Source organism: Colossoma macropomum, unplaced genomic scaffold (genome assembly GCF_904425465.1).
Source record: "Colossoma macropomum unplaced genomic scaffold, Colossoma_macropomum, whole genome shotgun sequence".
In the NCBI taxonomy this organism is placed as follows: Eukaryota; Metazoa; Chordata; class Actinopteri; order Characiformes; family Serrasalmidae; genus Colossoma; species Colossoma macropomum.
The window spans coordinates 31,615,684-31,638,430 of record NW_023494804.1 but is presented as its reverse complement, the minus strand read 5'-3'; the positions used below and the strand labels follow the sequence as shown (position 1 = coordinate 31,638,430).

At 39.9% G+C, this 22,747-nt stretch overlaps 1 protein-coding gene across 5 annotated transcripts in view; it reads right to left on the bottom strand.

Annotated features, from left to right (window-relative positions):
• Window positions 1-1,127: 1,127 nt before the first annotated feature.
• Window positions 1,128-22,747, bottom strand: part of trim3b (tripartite motif containing 3b) — an 81,628-nt gene continuing 60,008 nt past the window's right edge. For 4 of the 5 annotated variants that reach the window (XM_036594580.1, XM_036594581.1, XM_036594579.1 and 1 more), the window contains 9 exons: window positions 21,866-22,046; window positions 16,831-17,563; window positions 13,818-13,921; window positions 13,466-13,633; window positions 11,527-11,695; window positions 8,498-8,557; window positions 7,692-7,762; window positions 5,344-5,484; window positions 1,128-3,596 (listed from right to left, as the gene is read on the bottom strand). In XM_036594580.1, coding sequence (XP_036450473.1) covers window positions 3,444-3,596; window positions 5,344-5,484; window positions 7,692-7,762; window positions 8,498-8,557; window positions 11,527-11,695; window positions 13,466-13,633; window positions 13,818-13,921; window positions 16,831-17,563; window positions 21,866-22,046 — 1,780 coding nt within the window. In that variant the 3' untranslated portion in view covers window positions 1,128-3,443. The remainder of the gene's footprint in view (window positions 3,597-5,343; window positions 5,485-7,691; window positions 7,763-8,497; window positions 8,558-11,526; window positions 11,696-13,465; window positions 13,634-13,817; window positions 13,922-16,830; window positions 17,564-21,865; window positions 22,047-22,747) is intronic. The other variant, XM_036594578.1, reaches the window with a different exon arrangement.

Genomic DNA, 22,747 nt, shown 5'->3' with positions numbered 1-22,747 from the left:
TGCCGTAAACGGGCCATTGTTTCTTCAAAACATGCCAAAACCGCAACAAGCAAACAAAATAGGCACTGAAAACTTATTTAAAAATAATTCAAAATAAAAATTAATTGTTTTAGGTATTTTTTTTAAAAACTGCCTATTTGCTTAAACTAGACACTTTTCTTTTTGTGTAACCGCTGGCCGACAAATTGTTGGGGGAAGGGGGTCAGAATGCACACTATGCTGCAGTGCATGCTGGGGACTGTAGTGCAGTTCAGGGTGAAACGGGCTAATAAGAATACAAAATTAAAATAATTTTGCAGGCTGAATAGGATTGCTCCACCTGTTTTCCCCATTCTGTACTATAATACTTTGTTCTAATGCTTTTACTATCCGGTGTCGACCAGAGGAGGATGGGTTCCCCTTTTGAGTCTTGGTTCCTCTCAAGGTTTCTTCCTGTTTCTCTTAGGGAGTTTTTCCTTGCCACTGTCACCACTGGCGACGCTCATGGGGGCTCGGACCCGGATTTTTCTGTAAAGCTGCTTTGTGACAACACCTGTTGTAAAAAGCGCTATATAAATAAACTTTGCTTGCTTGCTTGCTTGATTGTGCCACAGGCCTGATTAAATAAATAGAAATTGTGCACTAAAATGTGCAGAAAGATACATATTTCTGTACACTTCCATCTCTGTAGAGGACGTGTTAACATCAACAAAATGTTATTTGACTGGGGGCGTTTAAACGTTTGCATATGACTGAAACATATCCTGCACTGCCCAGTCCATACAGTCAGTATTTGGCTACCAGTTTTGCTTTTGTGATGTCACAAAAACCAATGCATTTACGTCAACTCAGCATGGAGTAGCTCAGCCCTGCCCATTCACTCTGAAGTGACTTCAGCCTGGGTTGCTTCTTGAAAGAGGCACAGTTCAGGGCAGCCAATCAGAACAGAGATAATTTACATATCTCAATCCTAAAATAAACCTAAAAATGCAGACCACCTTGGGGGTCACTAAAGATCAGGAAAAACATCAAAATATAGACTACGGCCTGTTCAGCGCTGAAACCGGGAGCCACTGCTTTGAGACGCCAGCAAGCTTGACCCAAAAGGAAAACGTGGTTAACATAAATACCCATCATCACTCAGCAGGTGTCACCAAACCGATGAACAGAAAAATGTTTTAATCACTGGCCGAAGATGATACAGCAGCACGAGCATTTCACTGTCCAGACTGCCGGGATCCTCGTCGACATGCAAAACTACTCTGGCACAGATACAGAGATGGACTTTCACCATTTCAACTACAAGCCAACCTTCATAAACCTCTCGCACTGTAACAGACAAATTAGGTCGTTAAGCAACAGACATGATGGCAGCTATGACACGCGTGAAGCTTGAAGAGGAAACGGAAAAGAGAAAGACGTTTCTGGAAGCTTTGGCTGGTGGGGGTCGTGCAGGGCACTTCTAAAAACGCACAAATCGGAGAACCGAGACTTTTGTACAAAACACCAAATAAATTAAAAAAAGAAATACTGATAAAAAGGTGGCGTCTTTCTCCGCCACACTGATGTCACAATGATGCACTGATAGTATAAATGGAATCCATTATGTACAGGGGAGAAGTCTATATACTGTTGCTGTCCAAAAAAACGAGTATATTCAAAATTTACTTTGCAGGAGAAGAAAAAAACATTCTTTACTTTTAATGTAAGTCAATGAGTGCGTATACATGCACTCAATAATCCGATCATAATCAGATTTCTGCAGTTATATGATTATTCAAATGGTCGGAGTATGGTGAACACAATACTCCGATCTAGAAATACGATTAAGAAATCCGATAAAGAGGCTGGATTTTAGCTCAGTAATCAGATTTCTCAGTGCATGTGAACTCTTACTCTGATTTCTTTCGGATTTCTCAGTCTGCGCATGCGCGCGATCAGATGTTGGATGTCGCGAGGCGCAGCAAAACACTTTTGGAGCATCGCTGAAACTAAACACGAAATAAATGATTTAAATAATCTTCATCTTCTAGATGATGTTTGTTCATATTTTCAGGTAAAGCGGCGCGATATTTAAAAAAACAAGCCGAGGCATGAAGTTTGATTTTACGTTAGGTTTACGTCGCGTCTTCTTCTGTGAGTTTATTGGCTGGTTGTAAAGCAGAAATCTGATTACGGTCTGATTCCGACGGAGTTTCCCATCTGATTACTCAAGAGCATACAAACGTGTTGATCGGATTACTGACAAAATCTGATTTTCTGAAATCAGATTATTAAGTGCATGTACGCGCTCACTGTAATTAGATTTTTTTCTGAGAATTTTGGAGCATTCCTATTGATCTATTGATTAAATCAGGAAATTGTGCCATAATGTAAAAGACAAATGAAGCAGAAAAATAAAAACTAGAAAAAAAATGTTTTTTTGAACAGCGACGATATGGGAATCGATACAGTGGCTACGTTTTAAAACCCATGGCGATATCTTAGAGAAGTAAACACAATATGTATATCTGAACCATTTTTTCTTTTTTCCTCTGTTTAGCCACAGGTTTTTTTTTCTTTTGATAGAAGAACTCCACACAGAAAATAGCCTGACAAATTAGAAAAATAAAAATTTGGGAAAAAGGAAGAGAAAAATAAAATCAAGTCCTTTTTTTTTTTGGCTCCACATTTCGAGCTTTTTTAAAAAGAGCACAGGTGTGCCGTGACGTCGGCTGGAAATGCAGTAGTACGTCGTAGGTACCCAGGTGTACTGTAAGCACTAGCTCTGTACAGGGTTACGCCGGATCAGTGGAAAACAGTGACGTTGTATATATATGCTGAGAAGAAGCCAAAGCGATACATTTACAGATTACATATACATATATATTCTCATATATATATATACACACATAAGCATATTTACAAGTACACGTCTATGCGTATAGATACAAATACACACCCATAAAATCCACAACTCGTGTTGCAGTCGAAGGACAGACAGTATGACTCCGTTCTGAAGGAGGGTGAAGTAAAGAAGCTGGTATCGAGGCTTTTCTTCTGGGAAAATACTGACCTAAGAAACTAGTGACCGCTCAGCAAGGTTAAGACACTGGATTTCGAAACGAGAAAACATTTTCGCTTGTGAAATTTACAACTTACAGTTGACCTCTCGAGTTAGAGGTTAGTGATTACTGTAAAACATCTGTGCTTTTTGATATGATGACCTGCCCCCCCTCTTAAACAATCATAAGGTCTGGTTCACTACTACAAATAAGAACAGTAATTTTTTCTCTTTGGGGGGAAAAGGGGGGCACAGTATCAGTAGAAGGTGAAAGAAAAAGTGCTCTCGTGCTTTCCGTTCCGTCCTCTGCGAGTTTGGTTGAGGATCTGAGCCGAACTGAATGTGCAAAACAGGGGATACGAGAGGGAAAGCAGGAGAGACGGTGGCACCCTGTGACGGCTTCCGCACGCCGGTCTCAGTGCTACTGCAGGTAACGGTAGACTTTGAAGCAGTGGTTCCCCGAGTCAGCCACCACCACGTGGCCGTCGGAGGTGAGGGCCAGCCCCTGCGGCCCGTACAGCGGGTCCGCGCTGGTGTTGATGTAGGACAGGAAGGACCCTGAGCTATCGAACACCTTGGACAAACAAAGAAACCCAAGTTTGGTTTGTTGCACTGAAAAGTACTTTTACATTAATGTCCACAACGTTGCAAGTAGGCCTGTGATAAGTATTACATAATCACTTGGATGTTATTAGGTGATAATTTTACAGGGTGATTCAAAAAGATTCATCCGATTTCAAAGCGCTATATTTTTACAATCGTGAGGCGCCTAGGAACCAATCACAATCCAACTGAAAGAGAGTTTCTGGCTGTTTCTGTTAAACATCAAAATGAAAGTGGTTTTCACCTCTTCTGGTCATCCTTTAAGAAAGATGACGAACCACAAAGTGATACGACCGCTATAGCTAACTTTAATGAAAGCTTAGTGACATCAAATTGATGTGCGGCAGCATCAGCCTGAACGTAGCAATTAAATTACGACTCTTTATCGACCTCGTAATTCAGAGGATTCAGTGATATATGGGAGAAAAATGCACACAGGACAAAACATCTTGGAAACAGTTTTCGGAAGCATACAAACATAAAAAAGTGATCTTTTCACATCAGGTTTGTACGACGGCGTTTTAAGGCCACTGTTAAAAAATAAAAACAATAGACTTTGAGAATAAAGTTGTAATATTTCGAGAGTAAAGTCATAAAATTCCGACACTAAAGTGGCATTAATACCAGGAAAAGTTGCAAAGTTGTGGTTTGCAAAGTGAAGGCAGCACCTCCTCGTGTTAAATGAGGGGCGGTGAGTTGGTGGAGTTCTACTTTCATATCGATTCACCCATAAAGAAACACTCAGTCTCCCTGTCTCTCCTGCACATCAGCACCAGCCTGTTATTAGTATAAGAACCGGCTGAAACGGCTGAGCAGGAAACTGTGTTTATCTAGAATAAAGAGCCAGACGGACTCGGAGGAAACTGTCTGTCTGTGTTGTTGAAGGAGAATCTCAGGCAGGGTCGTCTACACGGCTATCGGGGGCTACATCTCCCCCCATTCAAAGAGGGCATGAAGTTTCACAGACAGTGAGAATGATGATCAGAATGATCCACAGAGAGACAGGAGTGAGTGGAGCTCCGGCGCCAGTACAGCAACCGAGACCCCAACGCGTTATGGCAGCCCCCCTACAGTTAGCCCACTTTATCCTCCAGATATTATGACTTTATTCTCCAAGTCTACTATTTTTATTTTTATTAACAGTGGCCCTAAAACGGCATCGTAGATTTGAGCTACACTCACATTCCAAGCTTTATTGCTCACATGCAACCTTTTTGCTGTGATCTGATCTTTCTACCTTGATGGGTCACACTGGTAAGTGACCCATATCTGTCATGTCAACACACTCCTGCCCTGAAAGGACCTGCGTGCACATATACATACTCTTCTGACACTCAGTGACAATGATAGCGCTATGAGCAGACGCAGCGCAGTATGAGAAAAGCAGTAAAGTTTAAATAAATAAAAAAAAGATATAAATTCCTATCTGACCAATCTCATTATATGTGCCCATGTATCAGATATATATCTGATCTAGGAGCTCATTAAGTGTCTCAAAAAAAATCTGAATGTAGACCTAATGCAGTCACAGTTAGGTGCAATAATCCTGTATGGTTGCATTTTTTAACAAACACTTCTGGTGCTGAGCTTTTATTGGACACTTTAGTCTTTCCTATGATGCTGTTTACAGTTATCGTAGATTTTTACATGAACACCTTTATTACTTTACTCTAGCACCTGTGATCCTGCATGCGGTGTGCATGGCTATATGCTGTTACCTGTATCCTGCTGTTGCCCCAGTCTGCTACAATGATGTTGCCATTAGCATCCACAGCCACCCCTGTTGGAGCATTAAACTGGCCATTTCCTTCACCGTGAGAACCGAACTTAAAGAGGAACTCCCCATCCGCACTGAATACCTGTGTGAAGAACAGAGATTTACTATGACACACATCAAACTTGAGCACTGATGCATAACAAAGAGGCCAATGCTTGGTAAAAACCTTTAAAATACCATGTAGGCCAAGGGTTCTCAACCTTTTCCACCCAAAGGCCCACCTGTGTAAAACTACAAAGCATAGCAACCCACAGGAAAACTAAAACCAACTTTTTTAACTCTCCTGTTGTGTTCCGGTCAAATCTGACCGATGTACAAGTTTCCTGTTTAAAAAGTGTAGTCAATTTCATCTGTTTGTCATGAGGTTCCCTGACTTTGTTCACACACGGTATTTGAACACCTAAAATAAATCGGAAATATTTTTATAAAAAATTGTGTGTCTTATGGAACCCATGGTGTTCCCAGTCAAAAATGACCGGTTATTGGAAATAAATCTATAAGACTACAATTAGTGTATAAAACAGAGTTCAAACACATATCAAGCACATCCACAGCAACCAGAGAAGGAGGAGTCAAAAGAAAGAGGTGCCAACTGTGCACGAGGTAAAACACTAGCTTTGTGTGCCACACATGCGGTGTGTATATATGCATCGACCACAGTATGCAGCCCCACACGCTCATGAGAGGACAAAACTGAGGAACATAAGGATAACATTATGGCACTGTCTTTCCAGAGTACAACAGAAAACTGTAAATATGTTCATACAATAAATAAATAAACAAAAGTTGTTATTTTGTACCACAGTTTAGAAAACTTAGAAACTGGTTTCAAAAAAGTGACTTTGGTAAACATTTCAGTGAAGTACTCTGTGAGAAACTCTACAATAGGTTTCATCTTAGTATTCGTTATAGTCAAAATAATATGTATATAATGTTTTTTCCCTAAAAAAATGAGCGGTATGAGCTCAGGCAAATGAGGCCTGCAGGACATAAACAGCAAATACAAGTTCAAAACTTATGATGTTCACAAGAGCTGAAGTTCATAAAAAGATCTGACACAACATTAGGTGATCATATATGAATTATTGTTGATAATATATGAATTATTGTTGATTTATAATGGAATAAAATGATCCCGGTCAAAAGTGACCAGGAACACTATGAGTGTTAGCCAAAATGAACACAACAGGAGGGTTAAATACTTTTTCTTTCCTTAAATACTGACACTGAAAATCTGAAAATTAGGTCCTGAAAAAGATCAGATTGGCCATTCTGGTTGTCAGCAGGTTTGCAAAATTTGCAGTTTTGTTGAAAAAACATAAAACATGTTTATAAAAATGCTTGTAGTAATGTTACAAAGTGGGGAAAATAAAATAAAAATAAACAGAATAAAATGCACGAAGTAGATGTGGACTGTGATTCTGAGCTGCATTGTGTTTTCACTGAAAATACTCCACTGGCTTTCCCAAAAGAATAATTGTTTGGTCTCGAGATGTCTTAGTTTTTTGGGGTGTTGTGATTTGAAACCACCCTCCTCTCACCGGGCTTGAGTTTAACCACTCAGGTCAGTTTGAGTTTAACCACTCAGGTCAGTTTGAGTTTAACCACTCAGGTCACTGATGCTCGACCAAATATACGCTCTGCGATCCATGAGCTGAAATCAAACGCCTCTCTTATCATTTTATGGCTCGTCCATCGTTTTTAACAGCAGCTTGTGCTGAATGTCTATAAAGAGTCAGTTGTTAAAACAGTCGCTACACTGACTGTACAGCACCGTCGTGCCTCTAGAAGAGAAGTAAAGCCAGCTCTACTGATGAATTGCCTCGTTTGATCACAGAACGAGTTTCCGCCAGCAGTGAACTGAACAGGGTTCGGTTTGAAGCGGACCGGTTCAGCTGTTTGTTGCGGACCCGAATACGGGTGGAGTGTTCACACATGTCAAAACAGAGCTAAAACGGAACTAAAGAAAAAGCTGTGATAAGTCCAAACCAAACAAACTTCTCCATCTCTGGCTAGCAGACTGATGACCTTTAATTAGCCCTCTACTGTGACGTTTTAAGTTTCTATTCATTTTTATTTTCGTTATAATGTGAAAAGGTTTGATTCTTAGATTGTAATTATTAAGGTAATCTTTTTTTCAGTTTACGTTTCAACTTACAGTAACATTACTGGCCCACTACGAATTACTGCCGCCCCTGAGCACAGGCCTGCGGACCACTAGAGAGCGCCTCATGGCCCACTGGACACACCCTAATGTAGGCAATATGGATGTCTAAAAAATGGACTTACTTTAACGGAGTGATTATGGAAGTCTGTCACGATAATCTCATTCTTGTTGTTAACGGCTACAAAGTGAGGACCTGTAAAGACACACAGAGTAAGGAACAGAGAGAAAAAGGGGACGAGGGCTGATGGCCCAACAGAAAAGGATCTTCTGGGTGATCAAGAGCAATTTAAAGACCTGTTCATTGGTAACACGACATTTCATTTCAGGCAGTTGACATTCTGTGATAAATCAGGAGTTTCAGTAATTAGAAACACTGTAAACAATAAAAGCAAAATCAACCATTTTATGCTAAATTGATCTGCAACCCTTTAAATAGACTGACGATTCTGCAACGTACATATTGATGCTTTGTCGCTGTCCTAAGAAAACCTGGTATCTTCGAAAAGGTAACATTAAAGGAGAAGGAAAAATGCTCTGAAGTTTAATGTCTATTAATGTAACAAGATTTTATTTCAAGGAAATTTGGGACATTTCTATTGGTCCATTAGTCCTGGAATGTTTACACAATATGAATGGCAGCTGGCATTTTCAAAAGATGTAAAACAAAAACTGTGAAAAAATCTAGGTTTTACATTTTGTTAACTGCACGGTTACTAAATTTTTACGATAAGACACCAAATATTTTTTACAATGAACAATAAAAATGAATTTATGTTTTCTTATGACAGCAACGACGTATCATTCATTACTTGATTCCAATTAAGATCAACGTGATTATACCATGATCACAAATTGTACGTTCATCTTATAGCAGTCGGGGACGAATGTTAGGCACATCACGGCAGTGCGTAGTGCGCTCCATACTTACTGAACCCAGGGCCAGATTTACTAAGCTTTTGCTCCAGTGCAAAGTTTGCACCACTTTTTTCTAAAAGGAATAGGGGACAAAAACACAAACAAGGTCAGAAATGAGAGACAAATAAACAGAAGCAAACAGAAGGCCTTTCCAAAAGTGCCTCTGTCCACAATATCACAAACGGCAGAGCAAGACAATGGACTGCTTGGAGTGAAGCCCATGAAGCAGCTGGCATTTTGCACCTACACACCAAACCCATGTCAGAAAAAGCCTTCAGTGTGAGCAAAAGGGCAGCATGCCACATGCACTGCTCAGGGCTACGGATCAGGAACAGCCAGGGTTAAAAGGTAAACTAAGCAGGAAATGGCAATAACTAAAAGGGGTAAGGTGGGTGAACAGATTAAGGTTTTGGGGTATATTAGCTGTTTATGTCTATGTGTCCTCTCCATTCAAAGATCAAGAGTCCCTACAATAAACAGTGAGATTCATACCGTAGACCAATAACATTCACATAGACCGAAAGCTGAGTTTTTAATTCATACACTTACAAATAACGTTGGAAAAACAATGGAGAAACATTTGAGGAACAGAGAGGACAGCAGGACAGAGGCATGAACACATTCCTTTACACAATGGAACTGAAGCCTGGGTAAATCTGGCCATTGAAATGTAATATATCAACCATATTAATCCATATTCAATAGCTTAGTCTTCAGTAAAATGCATCATCAGGCATAGCACTATGACCACATTATGCTCACTGTCCATTTTATCAGCTCCACTTACTATATAGGTGCACTTTGTAGTTCTACAGTTACAGACTGTAGTCCATCTGTTTCTCTGATACTTTGTTAGCCCCCTTTTACCCTGTTCTTCAGTGGTCAGGACCCCCATGGACCCTCACAGAGCAGGTACTATTTGGGTGGTGGATCATTCTCAGCACTGCAGTAACACTGACATGGTGCTGGTGTGTTAGTGTGTGTTGTGCTGGTACGAGTGGATCAGACACAGCAGTGCTGTGCAAAGTGCACGTATAGAGGACGTGGAGCTGATAAAATGGACAATGAGTGTAGAAACAAGTACAATGTACATAACATAATGTTATGCCTGACCGGTGTACTTGCAGCCTATGAAGTAAATTAGGGCCTGGCCAATATAAAAAATGTGTGACTGATATCAGTTTTAGGGTCGAATAATCAGCTGACGCAATTTAATATTTACATCCCCAGTTCCAAAAAAGTTGGGACGCTGTGTAAAATTTACATGAATGTAAATAAAAACAGAATGCAATGATTTGCGAATCCCACAGACCCATATTTTATTCACAATAGAACCTAAAACACATATCAGATGTTGAAAGTGAGAAATTTTACAATTTCATCAAAAATATTAACTCATTTAGAACTTGATGGCAGCAAAGCATTGCAGAAAAGTTGGGACAGGGGAAAAAAAAGGCTGGAAAAGAAAGTGGCACTAATGAAAAACAGCCGGAGGAGTAATTTGCAACTAACTCACATGACTGGATATAAAAAGAGCATTTTAGAGAGGCAGAGTCTCTTTTAGAAGCAAAGATGGGCAGAGGCTCACCAATCTGAGAAAAACTGCGTCCGAAAATAGTGGAACAATTTCAGAAAAATGTTAAAAATGTATTGAAACGCTATAATATACAACCACAATTCCAAAAAAGTTGGGATGCTGTGTAAAATGTACATAAATGTAAAGTATTAATTTGACGTCGAGGAACATTTTTCTGAAATTGTTCCACCATTTTCGGATGCAGTTTTTCTCAGATTGTGAATTAGTTGCAAATTGCTCCTCCAGCTGTTTTTCATTAGTACCACTTACTTTTCCAGTCTTTTGTCGCCCCTGTCCAACTTTTCTGAGATGTGTTGCTGCCATCAAGTTCTAAATGAGTTAATGTTTTTCATGAAATGGTAAAAAGTCTCACTTTCAACATCTGATATGTGTTCTATGTTCTACTGTGGATAAAATATGGGTCTATGAGATTTGCAAATCATTGCATTCTGTTTTTATTTACAATTATTTACATTTTACACAGCGTCCCAACTTTTTTGGAACTGGAGTTGTATATTACAGATTTTCATTTCATATTATCGTCTCTTCTCAATTATCACACATCTTAAATTGTGGGAGGAGCTACTCAAAATGCTTTTATTTTCTTTTATTTTTCTCACTTGTCATTAGATCTATTCATAAAAATATTTTTTGTGGGTTATGGCATCTTACTGTCTTGTTAAAGGACAGGTCTGGATGCGTACTGTAGGCGTAGGGTTTTGTCTGATAATCAGGAGATTGCAAGTTCGAATTCCGGCAATGCTGCAATCCAAAAAAGGCACTAATTATCTGCAGTTTTATCAGTCAATATTGATAATACCAGGGGTTGCTAATATCAGCTGATATTATCAGCCAAACAATATATCGGTCGGGCCCTAATCTTCTGTTCGGTTTTCAGACACGGATTAAATTTAGTCTTGGACTAAATTAGGCCATAATTTGGCACTGAGCATCAATTTAGGCCATGTCTTCACTTAACCGGTATCCCGAAAATCAATCAATACCTGAGCAACGCTGATCTGTACAGCTTAAAAGAGGTCAGTCTTACAGAATATTGCTTTGATAAGCAGATGAATACACTGTTTTATCTATTTGGCATCTCCAGCTGGATTTTTAAAGATCTCTGTTAAAGGGATTTTTCAGCCTCGACGGTGTTTGTTTGGTGTGAAGCTGGCGTTCAAGGCCATAAGCAGATCAAACACTGTGTGAAACAGGTCTGTGAATAAGGCTGCTTGTTAGAGAACGAGCACACATTACAACACACAGCAGGGGGATTTTGTCTCAGTAGAACTTGAATCATTAAACTAAGTGATGTAAAACCACTCACACGCCCACACACTGGCAGAAAAGCATCTTCATATCCATTTAAACATGCTCAGAACTGCAACAGTGAGTCCCATATTACACTCTAGTTATCTGTGATCTACAAACATCCCAAAAAACTGTAGGTCATTTCACCCCAGTACCTGCAAACTGTCTGTCCGAGGTGCCCCTGGCCCCAAACTTGGTGACCAGTTTTCCGTTTGATTGGAAGATGAAGACGCAGCAGGCTTTGTTGTCCACTGCGATGATGTGACCGTTACGATCCACAGCCACGCCCTTCGGCCCCATCAGCCTCCCAGCTCCGATCTTGTTCTGCACAGAGAGAGCGGCGATCGGTGAAACAGAAGTAATACTAGAGCTGGACAATATGACAATATTTAATCGTTGCAGTGATAAAAGTTTATTATTTGGATTCTCTGAACATGTTGTAGATATTAGCAGTGCTGAAAGAACACTGACCAGCTTCAGGTTTCATTATAAAGAGAACATAATTAGTCTAATTTAATTAGTTTCAGTGAAACATTAAACAAAAATTCTGTATGCAGTTTTTAATGGCCGTTTCTTGAGGCACTATTGTGTGCATTGTGTCCGTGTGTCAAAATATTGCAAAAATGTGTTTTAAGTAACATAATATGATATTTTTGCTGTATCACCCATCATTTTCACATTTTTTCACTCTGCTGAAAACCTTCAATATTTATTTATCTGGGAAGTCGTATTTGGGGCTTAATATATCCAGAAATATAATTCTCAGCCACATTAAATTTGGCAGAGATAAAGACAAACATTTTCTTACCAACCAGTTGCTATTCCATAGCCAGAACAGCTTTTTTTGTAATCCAAATAAATGAGGGCTTGCTAACACATTTAAATATGTTTTCAATTAGATTAACGAAGCAGTTTGCATTTTCATGTAGACTGGATCAGTCGAACAGGCAAAACATGTGGCTCATATTTTGTTAAGTTTAAACATGAAGACAACAAGGAAGGACCTTGAAACTTTGCACACAAAGTGACCATACTTTAAACATATTTCACACCATTTTTCATTCTTTTAGCTATCATGTCTTCTTGACATTATCTGGAAAACCACTGGATGTACAGATCTCTCGTCTCATAACCTGCAGCTTTCAGCATCTGTGTTTACAACACTCAAGTTTGGAAATAATGCACTTTTTCCCAGGCTGAGCATTTAAGCAGAGAGAAAACATGTTTGCTTTTATCTCTGCCCAATTTCACGTCGGATCGGAATCATATTTCTAGAAATATTAAACCCTAAACATAGCTCCCCCTGATGTTTTCTAATGAGTAAATATTACAGTTTTCAAGAGAGTGAATAAATGTGATAGTTTGAGTTCAGCTTTGGTTTTAGGTTACAAGCAACAACAACCAAAAAGAATGAACAAAATCTGAGACATGCAGCAGAACCTTTCCAGGATTCTGTCTGATTTGGCATGGAATTACACCAATGTATATAATTCAGATTGCTTACAGTGTTTGGGTGATATGGTTTCTGTTTTATTGCACCATAACATAAGGAGTGTTTATGCACAGATACAATTGATTTCACTGTGACAGGGCAAAGAGGAAACCACAGAAACTATGAGTTTGATTAGTTGGCAAATCGAAAAATAGTCAATAGATCCATTGAATGTACAAAATAACTGTTAGCTGTGGTTCTGTTATCAATTCAAATAATAATAATTTTTATTTATATAGCACTTTTCATGCCGGTGGCAGCTCAAAGTGCTTTACAGACGGGTGATAAAGCTAAACAGTAATACAAGAAATTATGATTTATTATATTAATTTAGAATCATATAAGAAAATGACACAGATCAAATAATAAATAAATACCAGGAGACGTAGTTTTGCTGAGTTAAAGGGCTGCGTTTTTAGATGCTTTTTAAAGGGGAGCTCTGAGCTTGACTGTCTAATAAAAGGTGAACTGAGCTCCACAGTTTAGAAGCAGAATAACTGAACGAGTCTCTCCACGTTTTCTGTATTTTAGGTGCTTGTAGAAGGTCAGTATCTGCAGATCTAAGATCACGTGCTTCTCTGCAGAAGCTTAAACCTCCTTACCTTGAACTTCCCGTCTGAGGAGAAGATGCTTATCCATCGGTTGTCATAGTCAGCCACTATGATGTCTCCATTCATGTCTACAGTTACTCCAGTAGGCCTCTGCAGCTGCCCTGGAGAGCGGCCGCGCACTCCGAACCTCAGCTTGAACTGCCCATCATTAGTGAACACCTGCATAGAGAGAACGGTACAACAAAATGAAACCCTAGAGGTCAACATATGCGTGGACCACTTTAACTGTGTGTTACGTCACGATTTCCTTCACATTTTCTTTCCATTTTGCAATTCCAACTTAAAAAGAATCAAATTATATAACCATCAATTACCAACTAATCATTAATTTATCTGGACTCACCTGTATACACTGGTTGTTGCTGTCCGCCACTACTACTCTGCCATTGTTGGAGGTGGAGATGCCTTGGAGATTAGTGAACTCGCCCTTCTCCCTGCCTCTTGTGCCTGCGACGCACAAACACAGAAAAACACCTCAAAAACAAATCATCTCAAACCGACACCAGTGAAAATTACATTCATAACTTTCTTTCAATCTAATCAGAAATATGAGATATCGCCATTGTGCTGGGAGTAAAAGGTTAGAAAGATTCACAGCTACACACCGACATCTAATATCAAACGGCCAAAACCATAATAACAGAATGCAGTGACTTATTTTACACATTCACTGACAGACGTGTCAAAAGGCTGAGTAATGTTTTTATTGTTGCTTTTCTATTAAATAAGAAAAAGAGTTTTGTTAAAGGGTCAATCCAGCATAAAGCCAGCGTTTAATATGTTAAATTTAACATTCGTAGTGCAGCAGTGCATCCCTCACCATCACTCTGACAGAATTTTGTATGCTTTTTGTGTTTTTGTCCATCCAGTTTTGTGTTTTCTGACATTAAAACACCCAGCATGCGAATGCAGCTGTTTGTAAACATGGTCATGTTACATGTTTTGTTGATTTACTGCAAAAAATAAAACATAATATTTAAAATATGTCACAATTTTTGCACAGGCCACAGCTAATGTTTTATTTTTCCCCCAATATATTATATTCAGCGAATAAACAGTAATTGCTGAACATGCTGAAATGTGTTTTCTGTAAAGGATGTGTTTATAACTTATTTTCACTTTCAAAATGTTTATTTATCGAGGGGCACACAAACCTTTGCATGAAACTGAACATCATGAAACCGCTGGGAAAAAAGCAATAAAGAAATCCACTGATGTGCCACTTATGTAGACCCTAATAAATACAGACACAAACACAAAGACCCTGTAGTTTTCTAAAAGTTCTTTCCACCTTGAAAATACATCATTAGAAGGGGGTTTTCCTAGGCTTTAAACCGGAATACCCCACTCGCGACACTACTGTGGCACCACTGTAGGAGATGAGCAGGCACACTGACAACAGATGTACCAAAAAAATGAACAGGCTACCCTCTTTGGCACAAGGGGCTTGTAAAGTGCTGAATCCAAAAAAGGTAAATAAATAAAAAAACAAAAAAGCTACTTGTTTTTGGCTTTGATTCTTTTCGGAAATGGTCGATGATGGGTCTTATTGGTACTTGTGATTCACCTCAAGGACATCATAAGTGGTTGGTTCATGTCATACTGCCGTACTATTACTGGGCTGGTGGTTATAACGCTATTAGCACTCTAAGGAAGGCCGTGTGCCGAAATGCGTCTCTGCTTAATCTGTGAGTTTAATAAATATTACAGCCGATGTAGCAATGGTTCCATTATTCATTTTGGCTGGAGTGCACCTTTGACATTAAATAGCTTTTACTACACCTTTGGGTAACATTTTATTTGGATGGTCCACTGTAGATGGTTTGTAAATGCTCAGACTGTCTATAAGCAATATTCAACTAAATTTCCAATAGATGCAACTGAACTTCAAGTTCAGTGTGAAATAGTTCATCAAATCTAACCCTAAACCTAAACCTAACCTTAACGGTGACCTTAAGCTCAAAGCAAAACCTACATCTACTCCTAATCCTAACCCTAATATTGTTGATAACAAACTCTAGATCACTAGAAAGTTTGTTAATGATTTAATCTTTATACAACAGTTAGTTTCGGCCACGCAAGCTATTTCACCATAACATCACAGGTTTTCACAAACACTATCACTCCGCTGAGACGCTGTTGCTAAGCAACGACTTTGACAGCTGTAGGAGACGCTCAAGCCATTTGAACGTTTTTACTTCTTACTTTGCCACAAACAGAAAATGGACACTTTTAAGATCACATTTGACCGACAGCCGATTTGGTCAGACTCTGAAGATGAGACGACACTAAATTCCCAAACTGTCATCACCACTGAGCAGCTTTTCAGTCGGCAGCTGTGACAGAAGAACAGCTAAACAACCTGGAATCAGCCAGAAATGAACCCAATACCATTCGCCAAACGTGAAGTCTGATCTTCAGAGTCTGACCGAATCAGACTGAGCCATAAAACTGCCGCAATATCAGGTTCAGCTCAGTTTTGTCAGTTTTTGCCAGATCAGTATTAATGTTGTTTTGTTCCAGCCAGTCTGTAAAGCATCTTACAGCCCATTTAGTTTGGCGAATGGTGTTGGGTTCATTTCTGGCTGATTCCAGGTTGTTCAGCTGTTCTTCTGTCTCAGCTGCCGACTGAAAAGCTGCTCAGTGGTGATGACAGTTTGGGAATTTAGTGCAAGGAGCTGAAGAACGAACTGCCGGCTGTGCAGCGAGTGGGCGGAGCTCGTTACTCTGACGTAGCAACAAGCTGCTCGTTAAGGAACTATAATTTGGTGAAGGAACTGCGAACATTAAAACATATTAAACGCCGCGTTCACGGCCCAGTTTATTAATTTATTACTTTATTTATTTAACTGTTGTATAAAAGCAATAGAACACTCGAGGAGTGTGTTATTTCGCGATGACACACTCCCTCTCATGTTCAATTGCTTAAGTAGAGCATCTATAGGGGACCATTCAAATAAAGTGTGACCCACCTTTGTGTATATTGTGCAGAACGTACAGCATCTTCCTTGGTATGAGGAGTATGTTTTGCCTATAATAATGATTTAACCGTTTTTTTTTTCCAGAAAATTTTGCCAAAAGTGTGTTAAAGACTTTAAAGACTGCCAAAAGACTTGAACGCTGATAAGTTCTGACATTATAATAAGGGGATTGAATGTGTGGAGAGGGTCTGGCACTATTCCCAAGACTTGAATTCAGTTATTCCTCCAGTTTTGCAGTTCTTACAAAGAAAAATGAAAAGATCTTAACAGCCGTTTCATGTTTTGTGTTACTGCCAAATAAAACGTGCTCATTTATTAAGAACACTAAGTGTCCCTAAACCTCTAATCGTACAGGTTTTCCTTTGGTGGTCTTACCAACTCTGTAGATGAGCTCATCCTCAATAGGGTTCTCTTTCTTCTTCGTGGTGCTGTACATGCTGGAGGGTCTGCGCACGGCTTTCTGTCTGATGTGGCCTCCGGTCCCGCTGGGCGACTTCACCCTCCTCTTCACGTCGTCTGGAGACTGGGGCACGTCGCAGGGTTTGACGGCGCGCAGCCTGAAGGGGCTGCCCCGGATGGGCTGTCCGTACAGCAGCAGAGAGACGGAGTATTCGCCCTCACTCCGCAGTGTGTAGCCCACCTCATACGTGCCGTTCTTATTGTCCACCACCTCTATATCGGTTGCCCGCCCACCGTCCTGCCCCGAAATCTCCACTTTTAAAGCCGCGTTTCCGGTCCTCACCAGTTCTCCCTCTTTGTCCTTGGTGGTGACCGTGATGGTGACGTGCTGGCCGACGACAGCGTGCCTCAGGCCCTCTCCAGTGGCCACGCTGGTGTGTCCCACTGCGCTGGTGGTCAGAAGCACACCCAGGTTCTGGATGGAGCGTCGCAGCCCCTCTGTTTCCACCTGGCACCCCAGGTGGGCGTTTTCGTGCGGGTGCTCAGGGAAGTCGTGGCGGGCGAGAGCGCTGACCCGTTCGCTCATTTGCTTCTGCACCAGCAGCACCTCGGTGGCGCTGCCGTGGTTCAGGGCCTGCTCCGTGAAGCTGCAGCTGCTCTGGATGTTCTCTTTGCCCTGCTGCAGCGACGACAACTGCGTCTGCAGCACCTACACACACACACACACACACACACACACACAGGCAAGAAGAGACATGACTTCAAAATGACTGTTCATCACTAGCTGAACGAGCATAAAGCCTTTCAATAAAGACCATATCTGTGACAAACATACACCGATCAGGCACAACATTATGACCACCTCCTTGTTTCTACACTCTTCAGTGGTCAGGACCCCCATGGACCCTCACAGAGCAGGTACTGTTTGGGTGGTGGATCATTCTCAGCACTGCCGTAACACTGACGTGGTGGTGGTGTGTTAGTGTGTGTTGTGCTGGTACGAGTGGATAAGACACAGCAGTGCTGCTGGAGTTTTTAAACACTGTGTCCACTCACTGTCCACTCTATTAGACACTCCTACCTTGTCAGTCCACCTTGTAGATGTAAAGTCAGAGACGATAGCTCATCTGCTGCTGCACAGTTTGTGTTGGTCATCCTCTAGTCCTTCATCAGTGGTCACAGGACGCTGCCCACAGGACGCTGTTGGCTGGATATTTTTGGTTGGTGGACTATTCTCAGTCCAGCAGTGACACTGAGGTGTTTAAAAACTCCAGCAGCCCTGCTGTGTCTGATCCACTCAGACCAGCGCAACACACACTAACACACCACCACCACGTCAGTGTTACTGCAGTGCTGAGAATGATCCATTATTGTCCCCAGAAACTCAGTCTAATTCTAGATTTAATAAAATTTTAACATATTTATGTTTAGAAGTCCCGTGAGAACATATAAACACACAAAAGACATACGCATATATCTTTTATGAAGGTCCCCTGGTGCACGTAGCAAAACTTGTCCCATTTAGTTCATAAGAATTCATAGCATTTTTTTAATGAAATATATTTCCTGAAGTACATAATGAAAAAAACTGATAATCAGTAACAGTGAGGAGCCGTGTGAATTAAGAAAAATTACAACAGCAGAGTTCCTCCCAAATGCCTTATCAAGATGTCATATAAATGTATTCTGAATACATAACTGTATGTGTTGTAACACAGTATGTCACCTAATACATTAAAGACTATTCATCCGTCTCTACTTTAAGGTATTCTGCCCAACTGTGATCATGAATGCTGATCACTTGATTCCCATCCCTGATCCTAGAGTAGCATTGGCCTGGTAAATCTAGTGCTTTCCTTGCTTTATTCATGCTCATTAAGGGCTTGAAGGGCTTGTTAATCAGCTAATTAGTGGCATCATGCGAGGCAGAGCAGGAAAACACCAAAATGTGCAGGGCAGGCCGACTCCAAGACCAGGACAGGGTTGATGGGATATGATCTTACACAGAATGCATTTCTCAAACAATCCACAAGAGGTCTCCTCAACATCTTTCTCATTATTACTTTCTTGAGTTTACGTTAGTGCAACATAATACAGCTAATAAAATCTCTTTCCTCTAAAATGGTAATATCTAATTGACACAACTGCAAAGGACAGATGGGTCATTCTACAGAAACGTCCACTTTCCTCATAGGAGTCACTGGTGTTACTGATCCTCATTGGTGTTACACATAAGAAAGGAAACACCAGAGACATTTTTAATGAAACATGCATTTTACAAAATGGCTGCTACAGAACATCAAACCACATGTTGTCAATCATGGAATATCCACTAAAATATGGAATTTAATCCATTTGTATTCTATTTTTTCACAATTACTGAAGAATAAAGTCGGTCACACCAGTGACTTCAGCTAAAAGCTTCATATGAAATCATGAGCTAAATGAGAATCTCTGATAACTGAAAGACACAGTGGACTCACCATGAGCTTTTCTTCATAGATCCTCAGAAAACAGGTAAAAGGAAGTCAAGTGATGTCATCAGTGTGACTTTTATTTTAAAATAAGAGTTTTTTTTGCTGCGTAGTAACACCAGTGACACGACTCCTGGGGAACTTTCATTATATATTTTATAATATTTATTTGGCATTTGTTTTCTTTATGTAATTTAATTAATATATTTCATAGTCATGTATAGATTATTGTAGTTAAAATAGCAGAAAAATGTGTTTTTTTTCTTCAAAATATGGCCTCGGCCTTTACACATGACTGTAGGGACGAGCTCTTCTGTGGTGCTTGGAATTCTAGATAATTGATTTAAAACCTATACTGCTAATATGATGACTGAAAAAGGTGCAAATGTTAAAATAAGGAATTGTTTTATTTTAAAATATAAATAAATTGTAACCCTAACATGTTTTTTTGGACGTTTCTGTAGAATGACCCAATTATAATATGCATAACTGACCCCTAAAGTTAATTCTAACCGATGCTGCACATAAACTAACAACAGCCTGAACCATACAGGGATGATTTACTGCTGTTCTAAGCAACAGAAACCAAACATTTAGTCTCTCAGAAAACAAACTGTGCTGAAACTGAAAGAAACCGCCATTCATGCTGTCCATCACCTCAAACACTTCTTGAAAAAATAACCTGTCTAAGTCTGAGAGTTAGAGGTGAGCACTGCTGTCGTAGCTGGATAACTTCATCATCAGTAAGACTTATTTTCCTTATTATTTAGGAATATGATTATCTCTGTCTATGTTTTGTGCATTAGATGCTTTAGAAAACTGCATTTCATGGATGATTAAAGTTTTTCTGCATGCAATGGATGCTTGTTTAACTCCTCATGTAGAGAACAAGTCATACATGATTAGGGCTACGTTCACATTACCAGGTTGAAGTGGCCAAATCCAATTTTTTGCCCTAATGTGACTCAGATCTGATGTTTTCAGGGCTGTGTGGACACGCAAATCTGATCTCACTTTCATATGTGGTCCTAGATCGGATACGTATCTGATTTGTGGCCATGTGACCTTAATGTGACACTCAGAACAGAATTCATGTGCTTTTCTTCCACTGCGCCATCATTCAGCGTTACCATGGCAACAGCGCCGAACAGAAGTTAAAGCCTGTAAACGGTGGAAAAGCAGCTCATCTCACCTTTTTCTCCTCCGTCTCGCTCTAATAATGAAGCTGAGAGCTGATCAGAGTTAATTATCTTCTCAGCGAAGCTCGTTCTGCTCGTTAGTTTGTGCTGATGATGAACGTGATTCATTCACGTGACGTTACTGAGTAGGATGAGCTCATGAGGATCATTTCAGGGACGCCGGTTCGTTCATGTTAATGACAGATTTGAATCGTGTCAGAGAGATTTCAGTAAAAAATCGGATTTGAGCAATGAGGCTCATAATGTGAACGTAGCCTAAATGTCATCCAGTCCATTTTTCTGTGGGCTCATGTTAACACATTTACCTCGACTGCTAGTCAACCAGATTTATTCCTCCATCTTTTTCAACTCTAATATTACTCATTGGTTTTCTTTGGTTGATCTGGTGTCTTCTGTGTAATATTTAAACTTTGTCCATAATTCTTATGGCTCTTATTTATTAATATCTAATTGAGATTTTTCCAACTAATATTGTGACTGCAATTTAAATTGCAATTTATAATAAATTGAGATTCAGTCCTGATTTATTTTGGCCAAGAACACCAAAATATCCATCTTTTTGTCTTGTGGCTCGACCCCTGAATGAACCGTGCGAAACTCCCAGTAGGTAGTGGTTGTGATGTCACAACACATGGAGGTTTGGTTGCCTCTGACTGGCCTAACTCACCTACAGGCCGTTCAATTTCCCCATATAAAACAACACTTTTGCTAATGTACACACTTAAAAAAAGGTTGTTCAAGGGTTCTCTAGTAAAGAAAATGGTTCTATATAGAACCATAAACACTCAATGACTCACTTGCATGCTTAAAAAGTTCTTTGCGTGGTGAAATGGTTCTTTAGATTTATGGAGAGTGTGTTGTAAATGGTTCTACATAGAACCTTTTTGAAAAGGTTTTACTGTTACAAGCTTGGTATCATAACAATAGCCGAACCCTTTTTGGTGCTATAGAGAACCACATGCAACACATTTCTCCATCAATCTGAAGAACTATTTCACCATGCAGAGAACCATTTAAGCATGCAAATGGGTTGTTAATTTGTTGTTAATTTGTAAATTGCACTGTCCTAAATTGCAATTTTGATATAAAAACGATTAATCTTTCAGCCCTAGTGTCAAGCAGAGGAAGACCGTCTTGAGCCCTGATTCCTCCCGGTGTTTTTGGTCATACTCTCTGAGACCATCTCCTTTTGCTTGGTAATGAGGAACTGGGACACTGGTTTCTGTAAAGCTGCTTTGTGATGATATTTATTGCAAAATAAACGGTATATGAGGAATTTTAAACAGGAGAAAGAACTGTGACGAGTTACTCATTCATTTCTACTGAGGTATGACTGACCTTCTGCTTGGCGCTGCAGATGTTTTCCAGGTCGGCGATGAGGGCCGCCTTGCGCTGGTGCAGCACTCGCTCCAGCTCCTCAAACGTGCCACTGATCTCATTCACCGCTTCGTTCTTTCGCTCTGTTAGCTGCCTGGAAATTTCATTCACCAGCTCAATAGCTACTGTGAGCTGAGGCAGCCTGCCAATGGAACAAATACAAAACCTGCAGGTTAATGGTCAAGTTCAAATACTACCTACACAGAAACTTTGTATGTAGTTTTTCTTGTGGAGTCCCTCAAGGTTCAGTTTTAGGGCCTTTGCTTTTCTCTTTGTACAAGTTACCTCTAGGTGATGTTATTAGGAAACATAAATTAATTTTCATAGCTATGCTGATGACACCCAGTTAAACATTTCCATTCCTTCTGATGATCAAGACTCTGTAGACAGACTAACCAGCTGTGTGTCAGATATTTCTCAGTGGATGTCACAAAATTTTCTACAATTAAATCACTAAAAAACGCAAATACTGATTGTTGGTACAAAAACTCAGAGAAAACTGCTTTGTGAGAAACTTGGTTCTTTAGCTTCATCTACCAAACCTGAAGATCTTGAGATCACAAGGCAACCCTTCCAGCTTTATGCAAATCAGCAATTATTGATCGATTGTTTTTTTTGCGAGGCTTGGCTCACATCAGCAGATGCGTCTTGTGAATAGCAAATTCAAAATGTTTGTTTTTTAATAAGTAATTCTAACCCTCACCTCCAATGTCATTTCATTGATTATATGCCAGGTTGGCTAAACTGACTCCAATTAACTTTTGTAGAAGTCATTAGTTCACATACTTTGTCCCCAACCTACATTGTGTATGTCTGAATGATGTAATCAATATGAACAAAAAC